The sequence below is a fragment of the Humulus lupulus genome, chromosome 1, assembly GCF_963169125.1.
Source record: "Humulus lupulus chromosome 1, drHumLupu1.1, whole genome shotgun sequence".
NCBI lineage: Eukaryota > Viridiplantae > Streptophyta > Magnoliopsida > Rosales > Cannabaceae > Humulus > Humulus lupulus.
In genome coordinates this window covers 211,074,693-211,100,522 of record NC_084793.1, presented here as the reverse complement: position 1 = coordinate 211,100,522, position 25,830 = coordinate 211,074,693, and the positions used below count along the sequence as shown (strand labels likewise).

General features: G+C 36.5%; 1 protein-coding gene across 1 annotated transcript; it reads right to left on the bottom strand.

Annotated features, from left to right (window-relative positions):
- Positions 1-7,259: 7,259 nt before the first annotated feature.
- LOC133825733 (eukaryotic translation initiation factor 5B-like) lies at positions 7,260-10,345 on the bottom strand. The gene is made up of 2 exons (XM_062258639.1): positions 9,810-10,345; positions 7,260-7,898 (listed from the first exon to the last, which is right to left on the bottom strand). Exons 1-2 carry the CDS (start codon positions 10,104-10,106, stop codon positions 7,407-7,409), a joined length of 789 nt encoding a protein of 262 aa, XP_062114623.1. The 5' UTR covers positions 10,107-10,345; the 3' UTR covers positions 7,260-7,406.
- Between the last annotated feature and the right edge of the window lie 15,485 nt (positions 10,346-25,830).

Sequence of the window (25,830 nt, the reverse complement as noted above, 5' to 3'; positions counted from 1 at the left end):
CTCATTTAATAATGGACACCATTATTAACAACCTACTATTCGATCAAAATAAGAAAAAAAAAATCTTATTTTATGAGCTAGACCCACAATTTCGATAATCATAGATTTAGTCCTAGCAGTCACCGTTGGGGTGAGTCTATTAGAATTTGACCTATAATTATCTATCTTTTGAAATCTAACTTTGTCAAAATAACTAATGAATACCTTATTTAGGGGGACAAATCAAAGCTTCTCGAGACCTCATTAAGCTATCGACCTTGTGTAAACTAACGCTAGAGATCGAATATAGTTCTTAAAAAAGCTCATTATATAATTAAGTTAAGTATTTTTATTTTTTCAAAAATTAATGACTAAGGTTCTTCAAAAAATTAATTTGTAAAATAAATTTTAAAACTAAAGTCCTATAATTCTCTATTAATTCTAAAGTGTCACATTGAAACAAATTCAATTAAATTAGAATTAATTTGTTGCTAATCAATTATTAGGTTCAACTATCTAGAAAAAATAAACCTAAGATAATTAAGTCTAACTCATGTAAATAGGCCTTAACAATTGAGTTTGCATGGAAGAAGGCTAAGTTGAGTATGTCGTACCCACTACTAAAGGCCCCTAACTTCCACACAGGGCCCAAAAGATAGGAATTTAAACCTTCGTTTTATTAGTTGTTATTAATTGATTAGACCCATTATAATCATGCAAAGCAAATGGACATTCACAAGTGAAATTACCTACAAGAGAGGAATTTAAAATTTATATTTTCTAATGGGCCCAAATAAAAGCTATCACTTTATGAATATTTTATTTGACAACTAAAACCACATATATATCCAAACATATGAGCCACTATATGTATCTAAGCCCAATTACAAAAATCACATATAGTTCACAGATATGTCACATAATTGAATATCCTAATCATGTTACTAAATGAGCAATATCTTTTTGTTTATGCAAAAATATCACAATTTATCACATTTGCAAAAATACCAAAATTAATTAATCTAGAATTTATCTACACAAAATTCATAAGTAATTACAATTTTGTAAAAATAATTAAGTCAATTTAAATAAAGTCCATCAACAAGTAACAAAGTTAATTTGGATTTTATTTATCAACAACTAACTCAATTGTGATTTTTTAGGAAATATATTAAATTAATAAAATTAAATTTAATATTCATAGGATATTTGATTTTATATAATTATTGCACAAAAAATCTAAGAGATATTATGATAATAATACAACTAATTTCTATTTTTATGCAAAAATAATTAATTTTATTATTATGATAACCAAAGTATCTTATTCCTTTTAAAAAAATATATTTTTTTCAAATTCAAATTTAGATACTTACCATAACTTTAAAAATCAATATCTAATTTTAGAATAAAAATAATCAATTTTATCAATATGGTTATAAAAGAAGATATTTTGACAATTTTAATTAATGTAACAAAATAAATTAATAAAAAGATAATAAGTAAAATTAAGATATTTTTGACAATTTTGTGTGCACCAAGACAACACTAGGATGCCAAGGTGCACCAGAACGTTGCACAGGGACGCCACATGCAGCCTAGGAGGCAAGCCTCCCTACCACACACACCCCGCCAGCCGCTCCCTGCCACCCGCGTGCACCCCACGCGTAAGCCTCGCAATCTGTGCATGCCCAGTGTGCGCACATACATGCCAGCCACGCACACCACTAGACCAGCAAAATTTCAGGCCAAAATTGACCCAATTTCAATTTTTTTCGTGCAATTTTTCACCAAAAATCATACTACAATTATTTTTAAATTGTTTTTTACAAAATAAAATAGTAACAAAAATAATTAATAATCCAAAAAATAAACAAAAATGTCAACAAATACACATAAACACAATATGCTTCCTACTAAAAAAAATCAATTATGCTAAACATATCTCAAAATTCATTAAACATATTCACGCATAAAAAAATTGATTACCAAGGCTCTTAGGCTAGTTGTTGGAAATACATTTTATATGATCATAAATATTTTCATGTACGTTTCATATATTAAAATAATTAACATATAAAACAACCTAGAGTCTGTTTCTAATGAATTTCATAAAGTAAATCAAATAACCGAGTTTAAGAATCTTACTTTTACGCTGCAGATATTGAGACTCCTTCCTTCACTCTCTCTAACCATTGATCCTTTTTGTCACATAGTAATGACAAGAGAGTGAACTGGATCTTCAAATTACACATTCTTCCATAGTTAAATATATTAATCGAGAATATCTAGATGATTTAATCAAATGCATTGTGGGGACCATGGAACCATAAATTCAAGGTCCAATAAGTTACCACAAAATTATTATCAAATAATTTCACTACCTTATTAATACCTCAAGACTTTAATAAAGACTCAGAATTGCACTCTTGAACTCATAGAATACTTTAAACTTAAGTAAATACATTATCCGTTGTTATAGCAATAATTTGTCATTCAATTCTCTATAGATGATCTACAACTGAGTTGGGTACAAATTACCATTTTACCCCTCTTTGTATTTTATCCTTAAGTATCACTAAGCTCCTTGTAAATGATATTTCCGTAAACTTTAATCACAAAAATGAGTATTCAATCATTTAACACGTTGAACCAAGCTATAAGGTGATCATCATTTCACTTCTTGCTAGAAGTTATGGAAGTTCATATCCATGATTAACACTCCCACTCAATTGTACTACCAAGTCCCCAAGATGTAAGTATGGACTAGTCCATAGGGTAAGCTGGTAAAGAACAAACCGAATGAAATGAATAATACAATCAGTTAGAATACTAACCACTCAGAATTGAGATTGAATTGACCTATGGTCAACTTTATGATATGACTATATTAGATAATAACGAGACATTTACTTATCTCTCTAAAGTCAATATCGGTCCAATACGATGTAACAAATGCATCTGATCTTATCTACTTTACTAATGTTCTGGAAAGAAAATAACACTACAATGTGTAAGTAGATTGTATCGTAGATTGGCAAGTCAGTGTAAATCCTGTACACTGACTAAGCTTAGGACTAACTTATTTTTGAACATATATAATGATATTTATATTCCACTGTGATTACGTCACTATAAATATGATTAGCTATATGATCAGGATTTAAAAGAAGTTTATATTAAATAAATAACCATGAAAATAAAACATGTGAGTTAAGTGATTGACTAAGTCAAAAATGATTTCTATTATTTTAGTGATAATAAAATGAGATTACAAGGAAATTTAGTTTTTAATTAGAGCATAAAATCCCAACAACCCTAGCTATCGGGACCTCAAATGTCATTCAACAGAGTAATATAATCGTCCCTTGATCCTCCAAGTGGGTCCCCAAATCAAGACCTAGGAATCCTGGACCTAACTCACAAAATCAGCAAAACAAACTTTCAGGGCAAATGGTGTGGTCGCTCCTGCCCCTAGGCGTGGTCACTCTATCAGAAAGTTTTGACTTTCTGGGGTACTAGCACGGTCGCGCTAGACCCTAGGGTAAAAAATTAGGAGGTTTCTTGGACACTAGAGCGGTCGCACTAGGTCCCTAGAAATACCAATCACATCCCAGAAATCTCAAATCCCCAATTGCGATTTCTCTTGCAATTCCAATCCTGAAAACATAGTAAAATCGATCGAAAAATCTAAACACAACTAAAAATCATGCCCAAAATCAATTCAATACCCACATACACAACATAGACACTAATTAAACACCCAATTACACTTTATGCACATCAATTGGGGATTTAGGATTCTAATACCCAATTTTCCCCAAATCTGAAAATTAAAACTTAATTACATAAATCTAGCAACAAATCCAAGCTTTAAAACAATTGCAAACTTGTTTCTAACCTCAACATAGCACCCAAACAATCTATCACCATCAAATTTTGAAATTAAACACTAAACCCCCAATTCCACCATGAACACAAAATTAAAGTGAAGAACATCAAAACTATTGCTTACCTCCTAGAAATTCCTCAAATTCAAAACTTGGACTTAGCTTTAAAGGCTTGACAATGATGATGATGTTTCAAGGAGATAGTAGAAGACAAAGGAAACTAGATGGGGGAAAAACGTGAAGTGTCTAGAGTCTTCAACACGTAGCCTAATTTTCAATTTTTAGGGTCAAAAGACCATTTTACCCCTCTCACCAAATACTCCTTTAACTACCAATAAGGACATTTTGGTCATTTGCCTATAATACCCGCTAAACCTCTAATTTCACCACTAATCTTAAATTATCACTAGCATCCACCAAACACAATTATCCTATCCATTAATTTTATTTTATCATTATCCCCAAAATATAAAAATTCCCAAAATACCCAAAGGTTCGACCCGAGCCGGGTATTTTCCTCGTTGTGACTTTTCCGCTAAAGCCGCTTGAAAGAATCCACTCATGCCGAAACTCACATATATCCACATAATAATGGGGTCTCAATGCACATAACACATAATATTTACAATTATAACCTCAATGGGTCAAAATTACGAAAATGCCCCTTTCTAGCAAAAACGACTCTTTAAACACATGTAATATACATAATCATGCATATACTCAATTATATTATAGTATAATTCACATAAATGCATCTTGTGCCCTCCCAAAATACTAATTAAGGTACTAAACCTTATTATTAATTTTGGGACGCTACAATCCTGCTATGTTTTTAGCAAGGACTTGAGGTAAGAAAGTTAGCTAGTTTTCTATGTGATGTGTTATGTGTTTGCTATGTTTATGATGATATAGATGCAGGCACAAGTATTTGGGTGGCTGAGCTTACCATGTATGAATGTTTGACAAAGCCCCAGAATTGACGGTCCCAGGAGGACCTCACCCAACTTCTATTCCATAATACTTGTTGCCTTTAATATTTATGTATGAATGCTAAGTTTGACATATGTTATGTATGAGATTTGCATACTAGGACCATGGTGATGTTATACTATGCCTAGTTTGATGATATGTCATGCCATGTGGATGTTAGATTGTGACAAGTTAAAGTTGTGTTTGTTAGATGTCATGTATGTTAAGACATCACATTATGATATTATGTTTTATTAGTATTACAAGAATTTCCATATAAGGATGAAAGACAATGTATATGGTGATGTGGATGTTAGATTAGAAAAGCTTATGTTTTTATGCTAGTTCTTCAAGTCGTCATGATAATATTTTTTATTGAATGTTTGTACTTTCTTACTAGGCTCTTGAGCTCACCTCGTTATTTTCCCTATAGTTGCAGGTATCAGTTAAATGTCTACCTATGATTGTGATGAGTTGAAGCCATCTAAATGAAGTATGTATGTTGTGGGGGTCATATCAAGTTTATTTTATCTTTTAAAGCATTCTAAATAAGTTTAGTATAGAAATGTATTAGGATTTTAAAGTTACTTATTATGTTGCATTAAATGTTTTACTTAAAATCGGATCCGATATTTTTTGCATGCTTTATTATTAAGATGATATAGGCAAAAGTGATATTTTATTATGAATTGTATCAAATTATGTATTTTCGAAAAGATAGAATATTTAGGGCATTACATTAAGGTTCTTGAGTGCTTTGGTTCAATAGCTTATCGCTTGGATTTACCATCGAATTCCAAAATCCACCTTGTTTTTCATGTGTCTTCTCTTACACCTCTGCAAGGACCTGATGTCGTGCCGACATACCCACTGCCTCCAGAAGCTATTGATGGATGCCCCGTGCAGAGACCTCTAACTATTTGTGCTACTCAGCATGTTTTTGTTAGTCCAATGGCATGACAATCTTTCTAAAGAGTCCGGAAGGGAACTTGCTGAATTTTATAAAGCTTATCATGTTTTATACCTTGAGAACAAGGTGATTTTTTCAGGTCATGGGAGCGATACAATAGCACATGATATTGGGCATGGTGAAGGAACTGCACACCAATACATGATACTGAACCTGAGACAACACGACTCAAGAATTGGGTTTTGGCATCCAAGATGCTTTTCAGCCCATTGATAGCCAGGCGTGAGAGAAAGGCCCCTAATAGTAGTTGGCAAGAAGACTATATTCACTAAAAACTTATTTCTATCAAAGCACCAAAATAATTGTTTTCGTTTTGTATGAGAATCTTCCATTGTTGTAATTCGGTTAGATAAATTGTTAAGATTTGTACTGAGCTACGAAGGTATTACTACTAGGTTGTACTGCCATTGACAAAAAAAAATAAGAATTATCAATTATCCATCTTCTTCTCTTCTTTTGTAACTTTCCGATAACATTTCTGCATTATTCTTCTATTCTCCAAAAGTATCACTACTTCTAATTCCTTTTGGTGTGCAGCTACAAGTATCAGACAACCATGTGAATTCATAATTCGTTAAAAACCACTACTAATAATACCTATTAAGAAATTATCTATAGTAACATTGGCAAGTGTTGGAAAAAAATTGAGTGAATGAGAAATTGATGCCTAAAATTGATATGATTTAGCAAATTACCTTGATTAAAGATGATATTATATGAATATTATGTGATTTATTCTTATTGATTTTGGCAAATCAGTTTGGTCAAAATTAAGATATCAGAATATTGTGTGATTAATTCTGATTGATTATCAGAAAATCACTTTGGGTAATTGGGTCTTTAATTTTGATTGATTTTCAGATATTAAGATACCAGATTTGTTGGATATTTGGGCATTAATGCATTTGATTCACACATTTTTCAACTCTCCATGAAACCTATAAAAAGAGGCTTCCCCTTTCATTATAGGCACACTCACACACTTAGTATTTTTCTCTTTTTAGTCTCTGTAGTATTTTTTAGTGATAGAGGGAATGCTTGTTTCGAGTTCGCCTAAGCAGACGCATTGGTGCAAGAGGGAGCAAATCTGCTTTAAGGAAAACGTGATTCGCGTACCTCGACTTTGGTTTATTCTTTCTATTGTATTGTTTTTCATTTCTGTTCTTCAATTAAATATATTAATATTTTTTTTTTCTTCTCCACCGTATTATTTCTAACAGCAAGTACTATGAAATGAGATATATGACTACATCAATTAATATATAAATAAAAGAATACGACACAAATGATAAATGTAACACTCTAACAAAGCAATCTATCTATGCTCGTATAAAACGGAAAAGCTGAAAAGCAATTCAAATTTAAGAGATGATTAACAAAAATAAAATAAAATTTAAATTAAATTTAAAAGAAAAAAGACCGCAAATTCCCCCCCCCCCCCCCCCCCCCCCTCTAAAAAAAAAAAAAAAAGAAAAAAGATTACAAGATTTATCTTAAGCACCTCAATAATAGGCAAACCTTCTCCAGTAGAACAACATGCAAAATGACATGTCTTTCTTCCTCATATTTTAGTATAATTTTTAAGAAGCCTTTAATTTTCACACTTTAGTAGTTTCTTCAACACTTTCCTTCACCTCTGTTTTATGTTCTACAGGTAACTCTTTCTTTTCCTTCTTCTCTTTATCAACATCGTCTTTCTTCACATCTGCAGCCTTTTCCTCAGGTATTTCCTTGACATTTTTCTCCTCACTTTCCTTCACATTTTCTACCTTTTCTTCAGATATCAAAGCTTGGCCATTTGTCTCAGCGGTTTCCTCAACTCTCTCCGTAACTTTTTCCACAGATGTTTCTACTTGGGCACTTTTCTCTGCTTTTTCCTCCTCAGGTGATATTGCCTTGTTTTCTGTCTCTACAGTAACTGGGGCAGCTTCTATCACTTTGTCTGTCGTTTCAACCTTTGCTAAAGTATCAACCTTATTAGCCTCAGGCTCCTCAGCCTTGGGGGTTTTAGTTTCAGATTCCTCAGTAGTTTTTTCAGTCTCTAATGGGGATTTCTGATCATTTTCTGTTGACTCCTTCCCATCTGTATTCTGAAAATTAAATGCCAAAGCAAAAGTTAGTGATAAAAAGGAAAATGTTAAATGAATTGGCAAGTGACCAATATTTTCTAAAACAATTCAACAATTCCTTGAAGACTTTTTCATGCGGTGGCTGGCCCCCATTGATCAAAACCCAATGTTTGCATATAAGATAATACTGAAAGTTTCAACATAACAGGTCAGATAATGTTACAACTATATAATAAATATATATATTATACATTCACCTAAACCATCAATTCAAGCATTATATGCTTCCCACCAACTTGGCAAGTACTATATAGTGTCAATCGATAGTCATATTCAATGCCAGAGTGTAACTCTCTCTTTAGCCTGGCTTTAATTTGATAAGTCACAAACAGTACTCCATCCATTAAATTAACTATATTACACAACCATTTATCCGTTACCAAACAAATTCAGCTCAAATGTAAGTATGTTAGTAAACGTTGTTAACAATAACATTTATTGATACAAACAAACATTTAATGTAGAGCTATTTTGAATTTTATATCAACTTGTTAAGAAATAGTCATAATTGTAGCATAAACTAGGTCAAACTAGAAAATCAGATTACTTTCTCAGTTTATTATTTTATTAATAAACAAAAGGCATATAATTGACTAATACAAAAACAAAGAGGATCCAAACAGCAGGTGGGACTGGAAACTAGGTCAAGTTTATTTGTCCTGAAATGAAGATATCGTGGAATGTCTAAGACACATACAGATTCTCTACCACCATTTTGGTAAGCTAATCAATCAAATCTTCCAATGTTAATCCAACCCAAAACAATCCAAGAGAGATTAAGAGCTATTCTTAATAATGCTGACAGACATTATTATATAAACAGTCATATTAAAAGGGCATTGCTCATTTTTATGATTGTGCCCCAATAAAGGTTTGATTTTTTTTCCTTTTTTAACTAACCTAATAAGGAAGTAATATAGGCAAGTTTTAGTTAATGTTATGGGTGATCACCCTCTAGGGGCCCTTATTTTCAAAAGAAAAAGCGTACCAACTTAACCTAAACAAAATGTATTGTTATATGAAAGTTTGAGAAACCTATGACACTAGACAACCAAAAAGACAATGGCCAGAGAAAACAAAATTTAGAGAATATGATATTTTAATATGGGAATCTACTTAGCTAATTGGGAGTTGAGACCATAGTTAATTTAGCTCTCAAACAAAACTCATCCAATTGATTTAAGATTAATTCTTAGTAATCACCACCCACCTATTAATAATCATGACAAAACTTCAAAACAGAAAAAATTTAACACGTTTGGGAACGTCGTCAATTAATAAAAATTAGCGGTTTTAATTAGAATGAAATTATGATTATAAAAGAAAAACGTTTCGATGGTATTTATTTTTGACGATAAAAGTAAACCCAGATTACAACAAAACAATTGTCTAGTATTATTATATAAAAAAAACACTCATTTTCTTGGGACTCGTCAGAAAAAAAAAACTGTTTCCATTCACAAAAAAACAAACACAAAACTATGAGTTTCCCATTTGGTATATATCCTATGAAACCAACAATAGCAGTTTGTCCAGCAAAGCATCAAAATGTTGTGTCTTTGTTTTAAAAATCCAAAAATATAAACATATGGTAGTATATATTAATTTGGTAATATAATCTCAATAACCAGATTGCACTTTTTTTTTGGTGGACAACTGATTTGTTATTACACATATTTTTGAGCCAAACTAATTATTATATATTATACCATTTTTGTAAAAGCAACAACCTATAAAGAAAAGTTCCCAACTAACAAAATCATAAAAGCCTGCCTTTTATTTTACCCTTTTAAGAAATAAACAAAAACAATAACCAAAACCTTGAAAATAAGAAAGAGTACGATTAAATAATATATATATAAAAAAAATTACCTGTTTGAACAAGTTACTGAGAGAGCGGCGCTTAATTCCTTGTTCTTGTTCATCGCTAGCCTTGTCATCATCAACAATCTCCTTGATAGTATCATCTCCTTCAACCTTCTTCTCCTCATCGTGATGAGCTTCAGCCACCACCACCTCCTTCTCCTTCGTCTCCTCAGCCGAGCCGGGGCCTGCAGCGGCGGGTGCAGCCACGGCTACTTCCTTAGTCGCTGGCTCAGGAATAGGTGCGGGTGCATCGGCCGCCGCGTCGGGATTCAAAACCTTTGGCTTTGTTGCACAACCTCCCATGTTGAATATATATGTGTCAACCAAATATAACTACTGCTACTTTTGATAAATTTTCTTATAGTACTACCCCAAAAATAATATGAAAAAGAGAAATAAAAATAGAAAAGAGAGAAAGAAAGATAGAGAGAGAGTTTAGGAATGAGTTTAAAATAAGGGAACACGATATAGAGAGGGTGCTATATAGCAATAGCTAATTTTGATGTTCCGACATTTGTTCTGAGGCAAAGAAAAAATAGGCGGACAGCTTATATGTTTTAAGTTTTATTCTAATTTTGTTTATAATATTTTTAAAATTTTAAATAAATATTTATTTATTTAGTTTGGGGTGTAGGGATATTTTTAGCTAGACAAACGAACGTGTGAGGGATTGATAATTCATTAGGGTGTATTGGTGTACAAACCTAGGGTGGCTGTAGGTTGCAGCCTGTTATATGTATGATTAATGTTAGATTAAGCTGAAACTGAGGTTGAAAATATTATTTAATCCTTTTATCGGTTTCAAGTTGTTGAAATTATAAAATAATAAATAAACAAAACAAAAATTGATAGCTTGTTTGAGAAGAACACGTACATGTATTCAATCATATCAAATTGTTCTAACCTTTGATAAGCAAAAAAAAAACAATTTTGTATAAGATAATTGAACAAAATATAATAATAATAATAAGTTATACGGCTTTCTTTACATTATACTTAGAAAATGTACTTATTACTTAATTAAATAAAAGTCATATTGCTAGAAATATATATGCCTAACTCCAATTTTAATTTTAATTATGGTACTTCTGGGTAGCATTTAATAGGGATATTCGATGACTATTTTATTATTATTATTATTTATTGTAAGAGAGAGAGAGAGAGAGAGTATGTAGTGCAAGTATCCAAGTGTGGGGGTGGGACAGTGGGGTATATTTGTCATTTACAAACAGTGAGGCAGAGAAGGAATCTGAGTTGGTTGTTGCTATGTGAGTCGGCCTCACACCCCCAATGCATTTGTAGTTCACTGATTCCAGGTAGGTTGTGCCTTGTCCTACCTGTAATACTCTATTATATATATATATATATATTATGTTTCGTATTTTGCCCATGCAACTCGGTCCCACTTTTATTTTTATTTCAATATTTTCTTTTTCAGGTGTACTACATTTTTTTGAGCAAATTAAGCTGATAGATATCTTTCACTATTTTGTGGGGTTAAATTTAATACCTAATACTATTTTATTAGATTTTATTATGAAGTGGAAAAAATTTATCTTTTTTTAAAAAAAAAAACTGGTTGTCATAGTTTTGAACGAGTGTATATGCATGTCAGATTTTGAATTTTGGGTTAAGTAGCCAATATACTATTTGTTAAGTTATAAAATATGAGCCTTGTAAGTGCAACCAAAACGAGGCAATGATATCTCGCTTTCATTATAATGTTATAAAATGATAGAAAAAATAATAATGGTTAATTGATGATTTTTTTCTTTCAAAAAGTGAAAGTAGAAGAAACAATCAATTACATTCATTTTGACCTTGTTTTGGTTTTTGGAGACAATATTGTTACTTGCTAGACATGCATGTAAATCTTTTCACTTGATTAATGCACTAGCTAAGATTCTTTATCCAATTGAAATAACTAAAAAAAAAGTGGTGAAACACAGTTGGATATAAATAAGATGTAAATCAAGTTTGCAACTGTACTCCACCAATTGAGATATGGGCTAAACTTCACATTTACTCCCTTTTTCTTGTTAATATATTTCTTAAATAATTATTCCTGAAGAAAAAAACAGATCTATTTGGTTTGGCATCATTGTTATAATTATTCTTGAAAGAAAACTTGAAATTTTAGACCTCTCTTGATTTGTTTTCCGTACTTATATTATTTTTATCAAAGAAGATCGAGAGGAGTGGCCAAAATCGAACGTGAGGTCGTGAACAAGGTGTTCCTCACGTACGGGAACTTTCTTTATTCATTAATTATTATTATTAATTAATTAATTTATTTGTATTCACTATTGCCGTTGCTCGATCGACTTTTGGTTTGTATGTGTCTCCATTAATAGGACCATTATATATTTAATTACATCATAATTTTACAGTCTTCTAAAGTGAAAATAAAACATTTTAATTAAAATTAAATAAGATAAAAGCATGTATATATATAGCCATATTTCAAATCGTATAAATGAATATATTATGTATATTTGTTTTGGGAAGGCTCAACATTACGGGTAATAAGAAATTATTGACTTGTAAAAATACGGTTGTTTTTGTGAAATATATACTGAGGGTACAAAATATCACATGTGAATATCATATAGTTGATTTTCTCAAAAACAAAATAATTCAGTAAATAGCACCACACTCTTCATCTTTTTGCTTAAAATTAAAGAACATAATTATTGTTTCTAGAATCCACAAATTTGTATGTTACTTTTTATATATATATATATATATATATATATATATTTATATGTGGGGTTATATTTATCAAACGGTTCATTTGTTTAATCTAGCTAATATTGAAAGCCACAATAAACGCAAAGTTGTCTAGTAGGCCGGCGAAATTTGGTGATATAAATTTGATAAATTATATATGTGGAACTCAAAAGATGGTGTACAACTATGTGTCAAGTGTGGTGTCCTTATAATTACATCGTGTTGCCCATGAAAACTATATCAACATTCAACATCATGACTACATTAATATATAAATCTATATAGTTTATATATATATATACATATAAAAAAAATTATAACCTATATAGACTAATTAATATGCAGCACTTATGATCTATTAGCGTCTTTCGACGTGCTATCCAGCCTATATATCCACTTACGTTTCCAGATTTCAGAGCAAATGATCTCTTCTTAATCCCTAATCATCATATGATTTTTTAAACAAACATTTTCCATACATATAAATATATATTAATCTGTAACTTTGCTTGCCTTGTAACCCACTTTGCATGTTTTTGTTTATTATCAAATGCTTATCAAATCTTGTAGTTTATTTGCAAATTTAAAGGAAAATTCTAATTTGTTTAGGTGCTTTATAAAATATATTCTTATTTGAGAGTGTTTAGAAATAAAAACATTTGCTTTTCTTTAATCTAGTGTTTAGAAATAAAAACATTTGCTCTTCTATAATCTACAACTAACAACATGAACTACAAATAATTGAATTGAACTAACAGACAACTCAATTGGACCATAATAGCTTAAGGGTAATTCATTTATCAGTGCATATAAACTCAACAAAGTAGATTTTTTTTCCAAATGAAAAATCTGCATTAAAGTAGGATAGGGCTACCAAATATATAGAGGGCACAACTCTCCTATAAACACCGCACCATTGATCTTGCAAGAGCAAGACCACTTGGCAAGATCACAACTTGCAATTAAGCACACGAGGAATATAGATCACCTTACACAACTCAAACGAAACAAAAGACTCTAGAAAAGAAACAAACGAGAGGCGAAGCTCCAATCTAGAAGCTCAGCAGAGTCATTGAGAAAATTAATCACCCTTTGGCAATCAGAGTTGTAGTGTTTAATTCTCATAGTAACAACATTGGCAGCCATGTGCCACTGTCTTATTCCTTTATTTCCTGTATCCACTTAGGTTAGTATATATGTATAGAGTTGTAATACTTATTTTTATTAAGAAAATAACATAGTGTGAGTTGATTCTTGGAGTGAAAACAGAGTAAGAGAGTGCGTACCATTTACTTGTTTGTTTTTTCTAAGAGTGATTGTTCACAAAGTGTTTGAGAGATTTGTGATAGTTGTCAAGAATAAATTGTCTTGACTAGGTTTGTATTGTTACTGTTGTTAGTGGATTCAAGAACTCGTGTGTGGACGAGCTCTAGCTGGATGAAGGTTTCATATAGGGGCTGAACTAGGATAATGCATGTTGCATCTGTGAATGTTTTACATTAGTCTTAAGCCTTGTTGTTGTGATATTCCAATAAATCAAGTCCAGGTTTCGATCTATAGGGTGAAGGCTTGAAGATTCTTGGTGAAGAGTGGAGTTTCTTGGAGTTTCAAGAAGAGGGCAGGAACTACAAGGTATGATCTTGAGAAGTTCGATGGAAGTAGAGACTTCAGTTTATAGAGGGAAAAGCTTACAACAGTTTTGATTCATCAAAATCTGGATGGAGCCCTAGAAGGAGAAGAGAAGATGACAAAAACGTCAAAACCGAAGAAGTAAAGACCTTGATGAAGAAAGAAAGGTATACCATCGTGATGAAACTGGAAAATAATGTGTTGTGACAGGTAATAAATAAAACTACTCCTGATGGTATGTGGTCTAAACTCGAAAATCTCTATTTGACAAAATCAATTTCTAATAAAATTCATATGAATGGGAGGTTTTACAAATTTGTGATGGATCCTACAAGGAATATTGAACAACTATTTGGATGAATTTAACAAGCTTGTGCTAGATTTAGCAAACGCAGGAGAAACTATTAGTGAAGAAGACCAAACAATTACTTTGTTGTATAGTCTTTCTGAAGCTTTTAAGGATCTCAAAACTGTGATTCAATTCATCAGAGATACTATTACAATGGGGGATGTCTTGGGGTTCTAAGAACTAACGACTTCAAATTAGCGCTTGTGAAAGGCAAGAAAGACGAAGCTTTGATAGCTCGAGGTAGATCTCCAAGAAGAGATTTCAGCAAAAGGAATGAGAATTCATTTGGAAAATGGAACTCTCTTGCTCGATCATCTTCAAGAGGAAGAGATACAGGAAAGTGTTTCTTTTGTGGTAAAAGTAGACAAATAAGAAGAAATTTCTTTGCTTATAAAAGGAAGCTTAAAGAATATACACCTTCATAAAGTACAACTGTGTTTGTTGACAATGAAGAAGCTTCGAATTGTGAGATGCTATCAATTTCCATAGATACAAATCAAAATGAGTGGATTCTTGATTCTGGTTGCACATTTCACATGTGCCCAAGGAGAGAATGGTTCCAAGGTTATAGAAAGGTGAACCAAGGGAATGTGTCAATCGGAAATGATGAGTCTTATAACATTTAAGGTATTGGAAGTGTTGTTGTGAAACATTTTGATGGAAAAATTAGGTCATTAGAGAGTTTAAGGCACATTCCTCTTCTCAAAAGGAATCTCATTTCACTTGGTACTCTTGAAGATGAAGGTTTGTATTACAAATTAATCAATGGGTTATTGAGAGTCCCAAAGGGCTCATTGACAGTAGTGAAAGGTATGATGAAGCATGAGTTGTATGTTCTTGATGGTAAAACAGTAGAAAATGGAGTGACTAGCGTAGTCAAAGAAGTTGATGAAGAAACAGAGAAATTCCATAGAAGACTTGGCCATATAAGTGAGCCAGGTCTAGCTGAGTTGGGCAAATAAGGGATACTTGGTAGTTTGAAGCCTGTAACTTTAAAATTCTATGAAATATGTGTTCTTGGCAAGCAACATATGGTGAAATTTTCAACAGGACATCATAAATCAACCAGAATTTTAGAGTACTTGGGATGCTGATGTATGGGGGCCGAGTAGAATACCAACTCATGGAGGTAACTGATTCTTTCTTTCTATTGTTGATGATTATAGTAGAAAGGTTTCAATTTTTCTAATGAAACATACAAATGAATGTTTAGGAAAGTTAAAATAATGGAAAATTTTAATGTAAAATCCAACTGGTTTGAAGATTAAAGTTTTGAGAACTGATAATGGGTTGAATTTTATTAATGATGAGTTTGATGTTTTGTGTGATGCGTCTGGATACTTAGACATATAGGACTATGATTAGAACACCTCAGCAAAATGGAGTTGCTGAGCGTATGAACAGGACATTGTTAAATAAAGTTCGATGCATGCTTCTAGGATCTGGTTTGAGTAAATCTTTTTGGGGTGAAGATGTTACTACAGCTAGCTATGTGGTTAATAGGTGTCCAAATCAAGTTATTGGGCTTGTTACACCTGAAGAAAAGTGGTATGAGGAACCACCTACACTTACTCATTTAAGAACTTTTGGCTGTGCAACTTATGCACACCAAAAGAATGATAAACTAGATGCAAGGTCACAAAAGTGTATCTTTCTCGGATACCCCAAGGGAACCAAAGGTTATAAATTGTGGTCCTTAAATAAACAGGTCCTAGAATCATCATAAGTAAAGATGTTCAGTTTGATGAATTAAATTTTCCATTGCTATACAAAGAAAAAGAAATTCAGTTGTTTGATGAAGAAAATGGAGAGAGAAATCGCAGCAATACTGGTTTTGAGGTGGATTCCACTTTTGTTTCAAACAACAAAACTCATGCAGATCAGACTACAGTTTAGCTAGATCCAACTACAAGTAGAAGTCCAGATACGCATCAAGATGTAACAACACAAATTGAAGGGTATCAACTGGTGAGAGACAAAACCAAGATAATAATAAAGCCACCAAATCGGTTTGCAGAAGCTGATGTAGTTGCTTATGCATGGGCAGCAGCCAAGGCAGTGTTTGAGAGTGAACCTGAAGATTATGAAGAGGCTATGTCTAGGCCTGATGCTCAAGAATGGCTCAAAGCCATGAAGTCAGAAATGGATACACTTCAGGAGAATAACACTTGGGAGTTAGTTGTTAGACCAGAAAAGCAGAAGATTATAGAGTGCAAATGAGTTTATAAGTTGAAAGAAGGGGTCAATGCTTTAGAACCTCCAAGGTATAAGACAAGGTGGGTAGCCAAGGGGTTTACTTAAGTTGAAGGTGTGGACTACACATATATTTGTTCTCCTATGATCAAGTATAAGATAATCCGAGTGATGTTGGCTTTAGCAGCTCAGTTTGATTGGGAGATTGAGTAGCTTGATGTTACTAGCTCTTTTCTAAATGGAGAGTTAGATGAAGTCCTCAACATGAAGCAACCGATTGGGTTCGAGGTGGAGAACTCAAAAGGAAAATAACTACTATGTTTGTTGAAAAGGTCTCCATCTGGTTTGAAGCAGTCTGCAAGGCAATGGAACAAGGGGTTTGACTTGTTTATCACTAAAGTTTGTTTAGAGAAGTCCAAGTATGCTACTTGTCTCTGTGGATGCCAAAAATCTGCCAAGGAAGAAATGTCCAACCCCTTTGCGGCATCGGTCGAAAATAAGTGATTTCTTCGTGCAATCAGGTTCGTGCAAATAAGCCTCACATGATCCATAGCCTTGGAAGGAGCCCCGTGACCTCCCAACCTCATTGAGGGAAAGTAAAAGGGGCTCACGACACTCCTAGTTGCAATGAAGGACCTCATTGAAGGTTCGAGTGCCTAGAGACGATGCACTGCGCACCTGGAGGTCTGAGTACCTCATGAAAAGGAACCAAGCACCCATGCACCTAGCGAGATCCATTGTCTCGTGCGCTATGCACCCATGCACCTCGCGAGACACACCATCTCGCATGTCTAGCACCAACGTCTCGCGCAAGAGCCCCTTGCGAGGCCGTCGTCTTGGGAGCCTGCCCCCTCTTGGCGTACCCAATGAGGCCACACCTTGCGATACCATCATCTCGTGCCTCACACACCAAGCAGTGCCCCATGTCTCGCGCAAGAGCCCCGTCCAAGGCCATCGTCTCGCGTCTGCCTCCTCTCGGCACACCCAGCGAGGCCATCGTCTAGCGTCCGCCTCGCTGGGTAATTCGAGAAGAGGCAGACGTAAGACGATTGCCTCGCTGGGTGTGCCGAGAGAAGGCAGGCGCAAGACGATGGCCTCGAATGGGGCTCTTGCATGATGTGCCTCCTCCTCTCGCGCCTGCCTCTTCTCGCGCACCCAGCGAGGCCGCACCTCGCTCCTTCATGCTTCCGCCGTTATGCGTTACATAGGGCCCCATATCTCATCATTTGCGGTTCCGGCCTTGTTAAAGAGGCCTTATCTTCCTCTATAGGACAAGTGCCACCAACGGGGCACATCGTCACTAGCGGGTCTAAGACGGGGCGAAGTGGAGGACCTCCTGAGCATTTGTGTGAGGAGAACTAGAAAAGAACCCATAGTGGAAACAACTAAGACAGCCACCCATGATAACCATTAAATATTTCAATGCTTAGAACTTGTAGGAAGAAGGCATATTGGAAGAGTGAGAATGTCCATATGGCCTGGAGATGCTCGTATAAGTACAGAAGGCACATGCAAACTAAGAAGAGTCAGAGTGCGGACACACTATCACACCAGACAAGTAATGGTAGTACAAGGAGGGTAAATGGCAAGGCGTCCTCCAGAATGTATTTGACATTCATACAAGACAAGTGGTGGAGATACGGCACGGTACCATAACTGAATGCTTTTCCAAATCACTGGCAAGTACTAAGGACTGACCACTGCTCCTTCTACACCACTACCACCTACTCCATGATTACCTACGCCCTGTAGATGAGTGCTTCTGTCCCTTCGGGACCACTATGTATTTGGAACCAATAGCGCTCACCTATAAATAGGACCACCTTTCACCTAGGAAGGGGGGGGGGGGGGGGGAGATTCATCTTTGTAAGTAGAGATTTGAAAGTAATACAAAGACTTCTCTCCATTTTCATTCTACAATTTTACTCCAAGATCTCTTAAGTTCCTCCTTTTCTTACATGTTTATTAGTCTTTTGCTCAACTTGGTTGACGAGTTCTCACCATCAATAGTTTGGCGCCATCTTTGGGAAAGACAAGTATCAAGCCGCTGTTCTTCCATCAATTCTGACAAGGAGAAATTCCAAGGCTCTCAAGACACCTATAGGAATCTCAGGATGTTGAGATCCAACATGATTGATACCAACTAGGAGCTTCATGAAGAGACCCTTCGCCACCTGAGGATGGAGGTATGCCAGAGGAACATCCAGCCCCTGGCAAGGAGTTGGAGGCATCATCCCCGGCTGTCCAACCTAATGGAAGTCATTCTGAATCTGTCACCCCTGTGGGTGGCTTGGCTACACACCCTCCTCCTCGACCACCGATTGCACCACACTCCAGTGACTGGGTTCCAGGTCCCTCTAGGCGCAGGCCCGACAAAAGTTCGCAGGTGTATTCCGTGAGATCTAGCTCCAGAACTCACTTTTACGAGGATGAGATACGCGAGTTGCTCATAAATAATCAAAGGCAAGAAGCCACACTAGAGACCATGTAGGAGGTTCTGAACGACCTGCTGTAAGGGAAGTCAAGCATGCCCCTTCCCAAGCATGGGGAGAAGGAACTTGTACGAGGGGAAACCACCATACCCATGAACGGTGGCAAAATGCAACTGTCCACAAGTCATACTCGTAGCCTAGGATGCAAGGAAGATTCTACACTAATAGCGCAAACCCCACCTACGGGGGGTGCGAACCCAAGACCACCTCCAAAAGAGCTTCACCCAACTTGAGAAAGAAACTTAACCAGAGAGGGACCGAGGTAAAAATGACACCCCTTACAGCTCCCCCAATGGACATAACCAAAGCAAGGGTTCACCCTGAGAACCCACGAGACTCCTTAAACAAAAAGATAAGGGAATTAGACACCAAAATGCAAAGCCTTCGAAGAAAAATTGTCACTACACCTAGTGGTACAAAGGTGATGATGTGTTCGACCACAAGTTGCCCCTTCACAAGGGAGATCCATGTTGTACAACTCCCCACAAACTTCAAAGAGCCTCGCATGACTTCGTACGATGGCATAATAGGCCCAAAGTATTACTTAGATTCCTTCAACGACTTGATGAGGTTAAGGGGGGTCAACAGCAGGGCAAGGTGCCATTGCTTCATCATTACACTTAAAGGAGCTGCGTACAAGTGGTTCAAGAGGTTAAGGCCAGTAACGGTCAAGTCATGGCAGTAGTTCTCCAACAAATTTCTTTAGCAATACCATGCAGTCCGTGATTATGTTATGCCAAGTACCAGCCTTACTAACATAAAACAAGGTGAGAGTGAAAGCCTGAAGAGCTACATCCATAGATTAAATATGGAAGCAACTAAATTGGAAAGTTCAACTAAAGCATAGCTCAAGGTGGCTTTCACAGCCGAAGTTCATCCAGGAATCATGTTATGGGATAACATGCTTAAGAAGGAGGTTACAATCTTAGACATCTTCTTTGAAAGAGCACATAAGTATATACGCGTCAAAGAGGGCCATGAGAACTTGAATGCTGGGAGGAACAAACCTTCCTCCAACCCCTTTTTACCAATACATCTGAAGACTCCACATAGATGAGATCATTGTGATGGAAAAATCACAGATCAAGTTGAAGGTCGGAAGAGGTCTACAAGAAGACTTCAAGAAGAAGCTAGCTGGATTCATCAAGGATAACCTCCGATAAGACTCCCTTTATGCGTGTCACTCAGGAACCAAAGAAGTCACCTCAATTGGCCTCCACATAGTAGTAGTAGTAGTAGTAGTAGTAGTAGTAGTAGTAGTAGTAGTAGTAGTAGTAGTAGTAGTTCTTCTTTATTTGAGCTATCCTTTGTAAGGAATCAAGAGTTTCACCATAGTTGGCCTACCGCAGATGTAATTTATCTTGGTAGGATCCAAAGAGGTCACCTAGTTGACTCCAGGATGCAATATGACAATGATATTGTCCTTACCCTTGCACATTGCCTACTATTACTAATGTCAAGCACCTATCTTATATTGCCATTGTCAATTGGAATTGTCAAAGCATATCGGAAAGAACGAAAAAAAATTGCTTAGTAAGATAGATCCCATCAACAACCTGGGAGGTATTATACCCAGCCTAACTAGGCGCTTGGCCATGTGCAAAATAGGTGCCTAGCCTCGCGATCCTCTACAGGAACATAGCCATGTGCAAAATAGGTGCCCAGCCTTGCGAGCCTCAATAGGCACCTAGCCATGTGCGAAATAGGTGCCTAGCCTCGCATGCCTTAATAGGCGCCTGGCCATGTGCAAAATAGGTGTCTGGCCTTGTGAGATGTATATAAAAATACTTATATATGTATATATATGTATGAGCAATGACTCTTATAAGACAACCTTTGAATATATAAGGACTAGCTACCCTTATAGAATCTAAGAAAGTCAAAAGGTCCCTCAAAAGTGACTTCCTCACAAACACATCCACCTTACAAAGGGACCACATTGTAGAAGACAAAAGGGGAGCCCAAAGAGATCCCTAAGTCTAGATCGACCAAGTCGCCTTACCAAGGGAAAAAGGCCTTGAAAAAGGTCTTTGCCAAAAAACTTTCTCGCAATCAATAAAAGGATTTGAAAATAGGCGCTTACGAGGCTTCCCGAGTACCATCTCCCTATAAGGGTCCCAACCCAAGGGAAGATCACCTCAAGGGCCGAAAATTGTCCTCATAATAATCCTAGGTCAACCAAAGTCACCTAGCCCAAAAAGGGTCTCAAAGAAGACGCTTGAAAAAAGGGTCTCGAAGATGACGCTTGCAAAAATAGTACTATGCATAATGATGAGAAGGACGCTTCTCGCAGAAAATAACAAGTGCTCACAAAAATATATAAAAGGATAGTGAGAACCCAAAGGGTAAACATATCCTTACAAGTAGTCAAGGTGCACCATCAAACGCGAATCACACACAGTAAAGAGGTCCCAAAGGGAACTCATTCAAAATAAAGAGGTGCTAATAAAAAGCACGCATGCATGTAAGGACAGGATAGTGTTCCATCACAAAATAAGAATAGGGAGTAGCAAAACCTGTTAAAGTTCCTCATGAAGAAAACAATAGACCTGGAGAAACATCTTAGGCAAAATAAGCCAAGTAGCTTTACAACCAAATCGAAGTAAAAAGAAAGAAGCTGCCCACACAAGGGAGCAAAGATGGGGCGGGAAAAAACTTCATGGTTTCCCATCACGAGCACACCATTCGACAACCAACTTGTACTTGGCCTCTGCTAGTTCCACATAGAGAGAACTAATCTTCTCCTGCAATGCCATAACTTTAGCTTCCTCCCTTTTCTTACTCTTAGACGAAGAGGAAACCTTCGCTATGGCTACTTCTATCTTATGTATTTACTTAGCAAGCTGCTTCTCAAGTCCTTATATCTTGATAGTAAGCCGATCATTCTCAGGCCCGCCCAAAGATAGGCCTTTTGTCGAGGTTATTAAGCATTAGGCCAAAACAAAAGTCTGTAAAAAAAAATACATATATATGTAAGAGTCCCAATAACACCTCGCTCGATTTGTAGACACCATATCACAAAGTCTACCAGAGCACCTAAAGACCCTCTCATAGATTTGGGGGCAAGTGTGGATGCCAAAAATCCCCAAGGAAGAAATGTTCGACCACTTTGCTGCATTGGTCGGAAATAAGTGATTTATTCATGCAATCAGGCTCATGCGTATAGGCCTCACATGATCCATAGCCTTGGAAAACAATCCTAGGAGCCCCGCAAGATCCCAACCTCGTTGAGGGAAAGGAAAAAAGGCTCACGACACTCCTAGTTGCCACGCAAGACCCCACCTCGTTGGAGGTTCGAGTTCCTCAAGATGAAGCACTGCGTGCGTAAAGGTCTAAGCTCCTCATGCAAAGGCACCAAGCACCCATGCGCCTCACGAGACCCATCATCTCACGCACTATGCACCCATGAACCTCACGAGACACACCGTCTCACATCCCTAGCACCCACGTCTCATGCAAGAGCCCCTCGCGAGGTCATCGTCTCTTGAGCCTTGCTTCTCTCAGCATACCCAGCAAGGCCACACCTCGCGAGCTCTCACGCAACAAACAGTGCCCCACGTCTCGCGCAAGAGCCCCTCGCAAGGCCATCACATGCCTGCCTCTTCTTGGTGCGCCCAGCGAGGCCATCGTCTCACGCTCGCCTCCTCTCGGTGCACCCAGCGAGGACACACCTCACGAGACCATAGTCTCATGCCTCGTGTACCAAGCAACACCCATAAGTCTCACAGAAGGGCCCCTTCACAAGGCCATCGTCTTGCGCCTGCCTCCTCTCGGTGAACCCAGCGAGGCCTCACCTCGCTCCTCCATGCTTTGGCCATGATGGGTTACATAGGGCCCCATATATCATCATATACGATTTAGGCCCCCCTGAAGAGGCCTTATCTTCCTTTCTAAGACAACTACTACCAACGGGGCACATCGTCACTACCAGGTCTAACACAGGGCGAAGTGGAGGACCTCCTAAGCATTTGTGCGAGGAGAACTAGAAAAGATCCCATAGTGGAAACAACTAATCAAGCCACCCATGATAAGAATTAAGGATTTTGATGCTTAGAACTTGTAGGAACAAGGCATATTGGAAGGGTGAGAATGTCCATTTGACTCAGAGATGCTCATATATGTACGGAAGGCACATGCAAACTAAGAAGAGTCAGAGTACGGACACACTATCATACCAGACAAGTAGTGGCAGTATATGGAGGGTACATGGTAGGGCCTCTTCCAGCATGTATTTGACATTTGTACAAGACAAGTGGTGGAGATATGGCATGGTACCATGACTGAATGCTTTTCCAGACCACTAGCAAGTACTAGGGACTGACCACTGCTCCTTCTACACCACCACCACCTGCGCCACGATCACCTACACCTTATAGATGAGTGCTTCTGTCCTTTTGGGACCACTACATATTTCCATCCAATAGCGCTCACCTATAAATAGGACAACCCTTCACTGGGGAAGGGGGGAGAATCCATCTTTGTAAGCTGAGATTTGAAAGTAATACAAACACTTTTCTCCATTTTCACTCTGCAATTTTACTCCAAGATCTCTAAAGTTTCTCATTTTCTTACATGTTTATAAGTCTTTTGACTCAACTTGTTTGACGAGTTCTCACTGTCAAAAGTCTCTATTTTAAATATTTAGAGAATGAACCAGTGTTCTTACTCATCTATGTTGATGTTATGTTATTGATGAGTAAGAATAAGAAGAAGATAATGGTGTTGAAGGGCCTATTGAATTCAGAGTTCAAAATGAAAGATTTGGGGAGTGCAACAAAGATTCTAGGAATAGATATAAAGAAAGAAAGATCTAATGAATTTCTAGTCTTGTCTCAGAAGTCATATATAGAGGAAGTGCTTAGGAGGTTTAATATGCCTGATGCAAGACCATGCAAACTTCCTATAGTAGGTCATTTCATACTTTCAAACAAGCAGTCACCAAACACATAAGAAGAGAATGACCAAATGGCCAAGATGCCATATGCAATGGCAGTAGGATGTTTGATGTATCAAATAGTGAGTTCAAGACCCGATTTAGTTCACGCTTTAAGTGTTTTGAGTAGATACACGACTGATCCAGGTGTACCACATCGGTTGGAGTTATGTAATGCCCTACTACTCTAGAGCCATTACCATGTGATTTTAAAATGTTCCATTAACTCGCTAATCGAGGTATTAGACCAAAAAGTGTGATTGACTAATCTAAAGACTCGTTTTAATAAAAATTTAGTATAAAAGTTTGTACATTCATTTAAATTATAAAAGTGTTACATTGGGATCCAAAAATATTGTTTTGAAACATATTTACAACTCAAAAGCTAGTGTACAGTCGACCTAGGCGACAAAATCAAACGTTTATAGTACGTTCCTCAAAACTACCCCAACCGTGGCGGCTACGTAGGCCAAACATGTACGCACCGCTCCATACCCTCCAACTCATGCTTGGTCGGCCTTTCTCTTGACCTTACCTGCACCATAGAGCACCCGTGAGCCAAGGCCCAACAAGAAAACTCCACAAACGTAGCATATAACAATTTATTTCAGTAAACACATAACTTAAACAGACATAACAGACAATTCACAACAGCGACCTAATTCGATCCAGGTGCGTTACCAAGCACCAAGTTCAAGGTCTTAGCTGAGTGGGTGAGTAAAACACCCTAGATGGCTATGCCATGGCGGCCTACATTCAACATGCTTATTGTCGTTTCCGGCCCTTGCTAGTTTCGGCCTTTACCGATCTCAACCCTTGTTGATTTCGAACTTCGCCGATCAGTCATAAACACATAAACATGACATAACAATTATAAACATTCATGCATAACACTAAACACAGACAATCGAGCCATGCCTTGCTCTATGGGCACGTGCAATTTTTGTAATGACCCAAAATCACTAATAAGGCTTAAGGGCCTTGATTAGTGTGCCGAGAGGGCATAAGTGGTTTATGTGTGATTTAAATGATTAAATGCATGATTATGTGATAAGCATGCTTATATGATTATGTGGATATATGAAATGCATGTTTATGAGTATTAATAAGCACGTGGACTCTGTTTAGCTTATAAGGGCATATTTGTAATTTTGGCTCCTTGAGGGCATAAATGCGATAATTTGTGGTAAATTGTTAAGACAACATTATTATGTAGATGTATTTGCATCTTATGGCTCGAGACAATCCTAGTGAGCAATTTGGCGAAATAGCACGACGGGGATTTATACCCGGCTCGGAGGAAGCTTGAGGGCATTTATGGGAATTTGGGAAATATATTGGAGATTTTTAGACATTGGGGAAAATAATTGATGATTAATTATATGACGGGGTTTAAGTGGTAAGTATTAGGGACACTCGAGAAATTAGCAGAAATTGGGAGCAAATGACCAAAATACCCTGAGATGGATTAAAAGATTTGGATTTATTGGGAGGGCAAAAGGGTCTTTTGGGTTATTAGGAGATATACTTGATATATCTGATGTTTCTTTTTAGAACATAAGGGAAAGTGGTAGAAACTGAAGGAAAAGAAAGGAAAGAAAAATAGAGCTCTCCCTCTTCCTCACGATTTCTTCTCCTTTCACTCTTCCTTGAGGATTTTGAAGCTATGAACTCAGAGGAAGTCTAGGCTAGGTCTTGGGA

Bases quoted from the DNA above. Each gene is read 5' to 3' on its own strand.
- LOC133825733 (XM_062258639.1), bottom strand. From the start codon at position 10,106: ATGGGAGGTTGTGCAACAAAGCCAAAGGTTTTGAATCCCGACGCGGCG. The intron at 7,899-9,809 runs GTAATTTTTTTT...TTTAATTTTCAG, and splicing joins TCAGTAACTTGTTCAAACAG to AATACAGATGGGAAGGAGTC.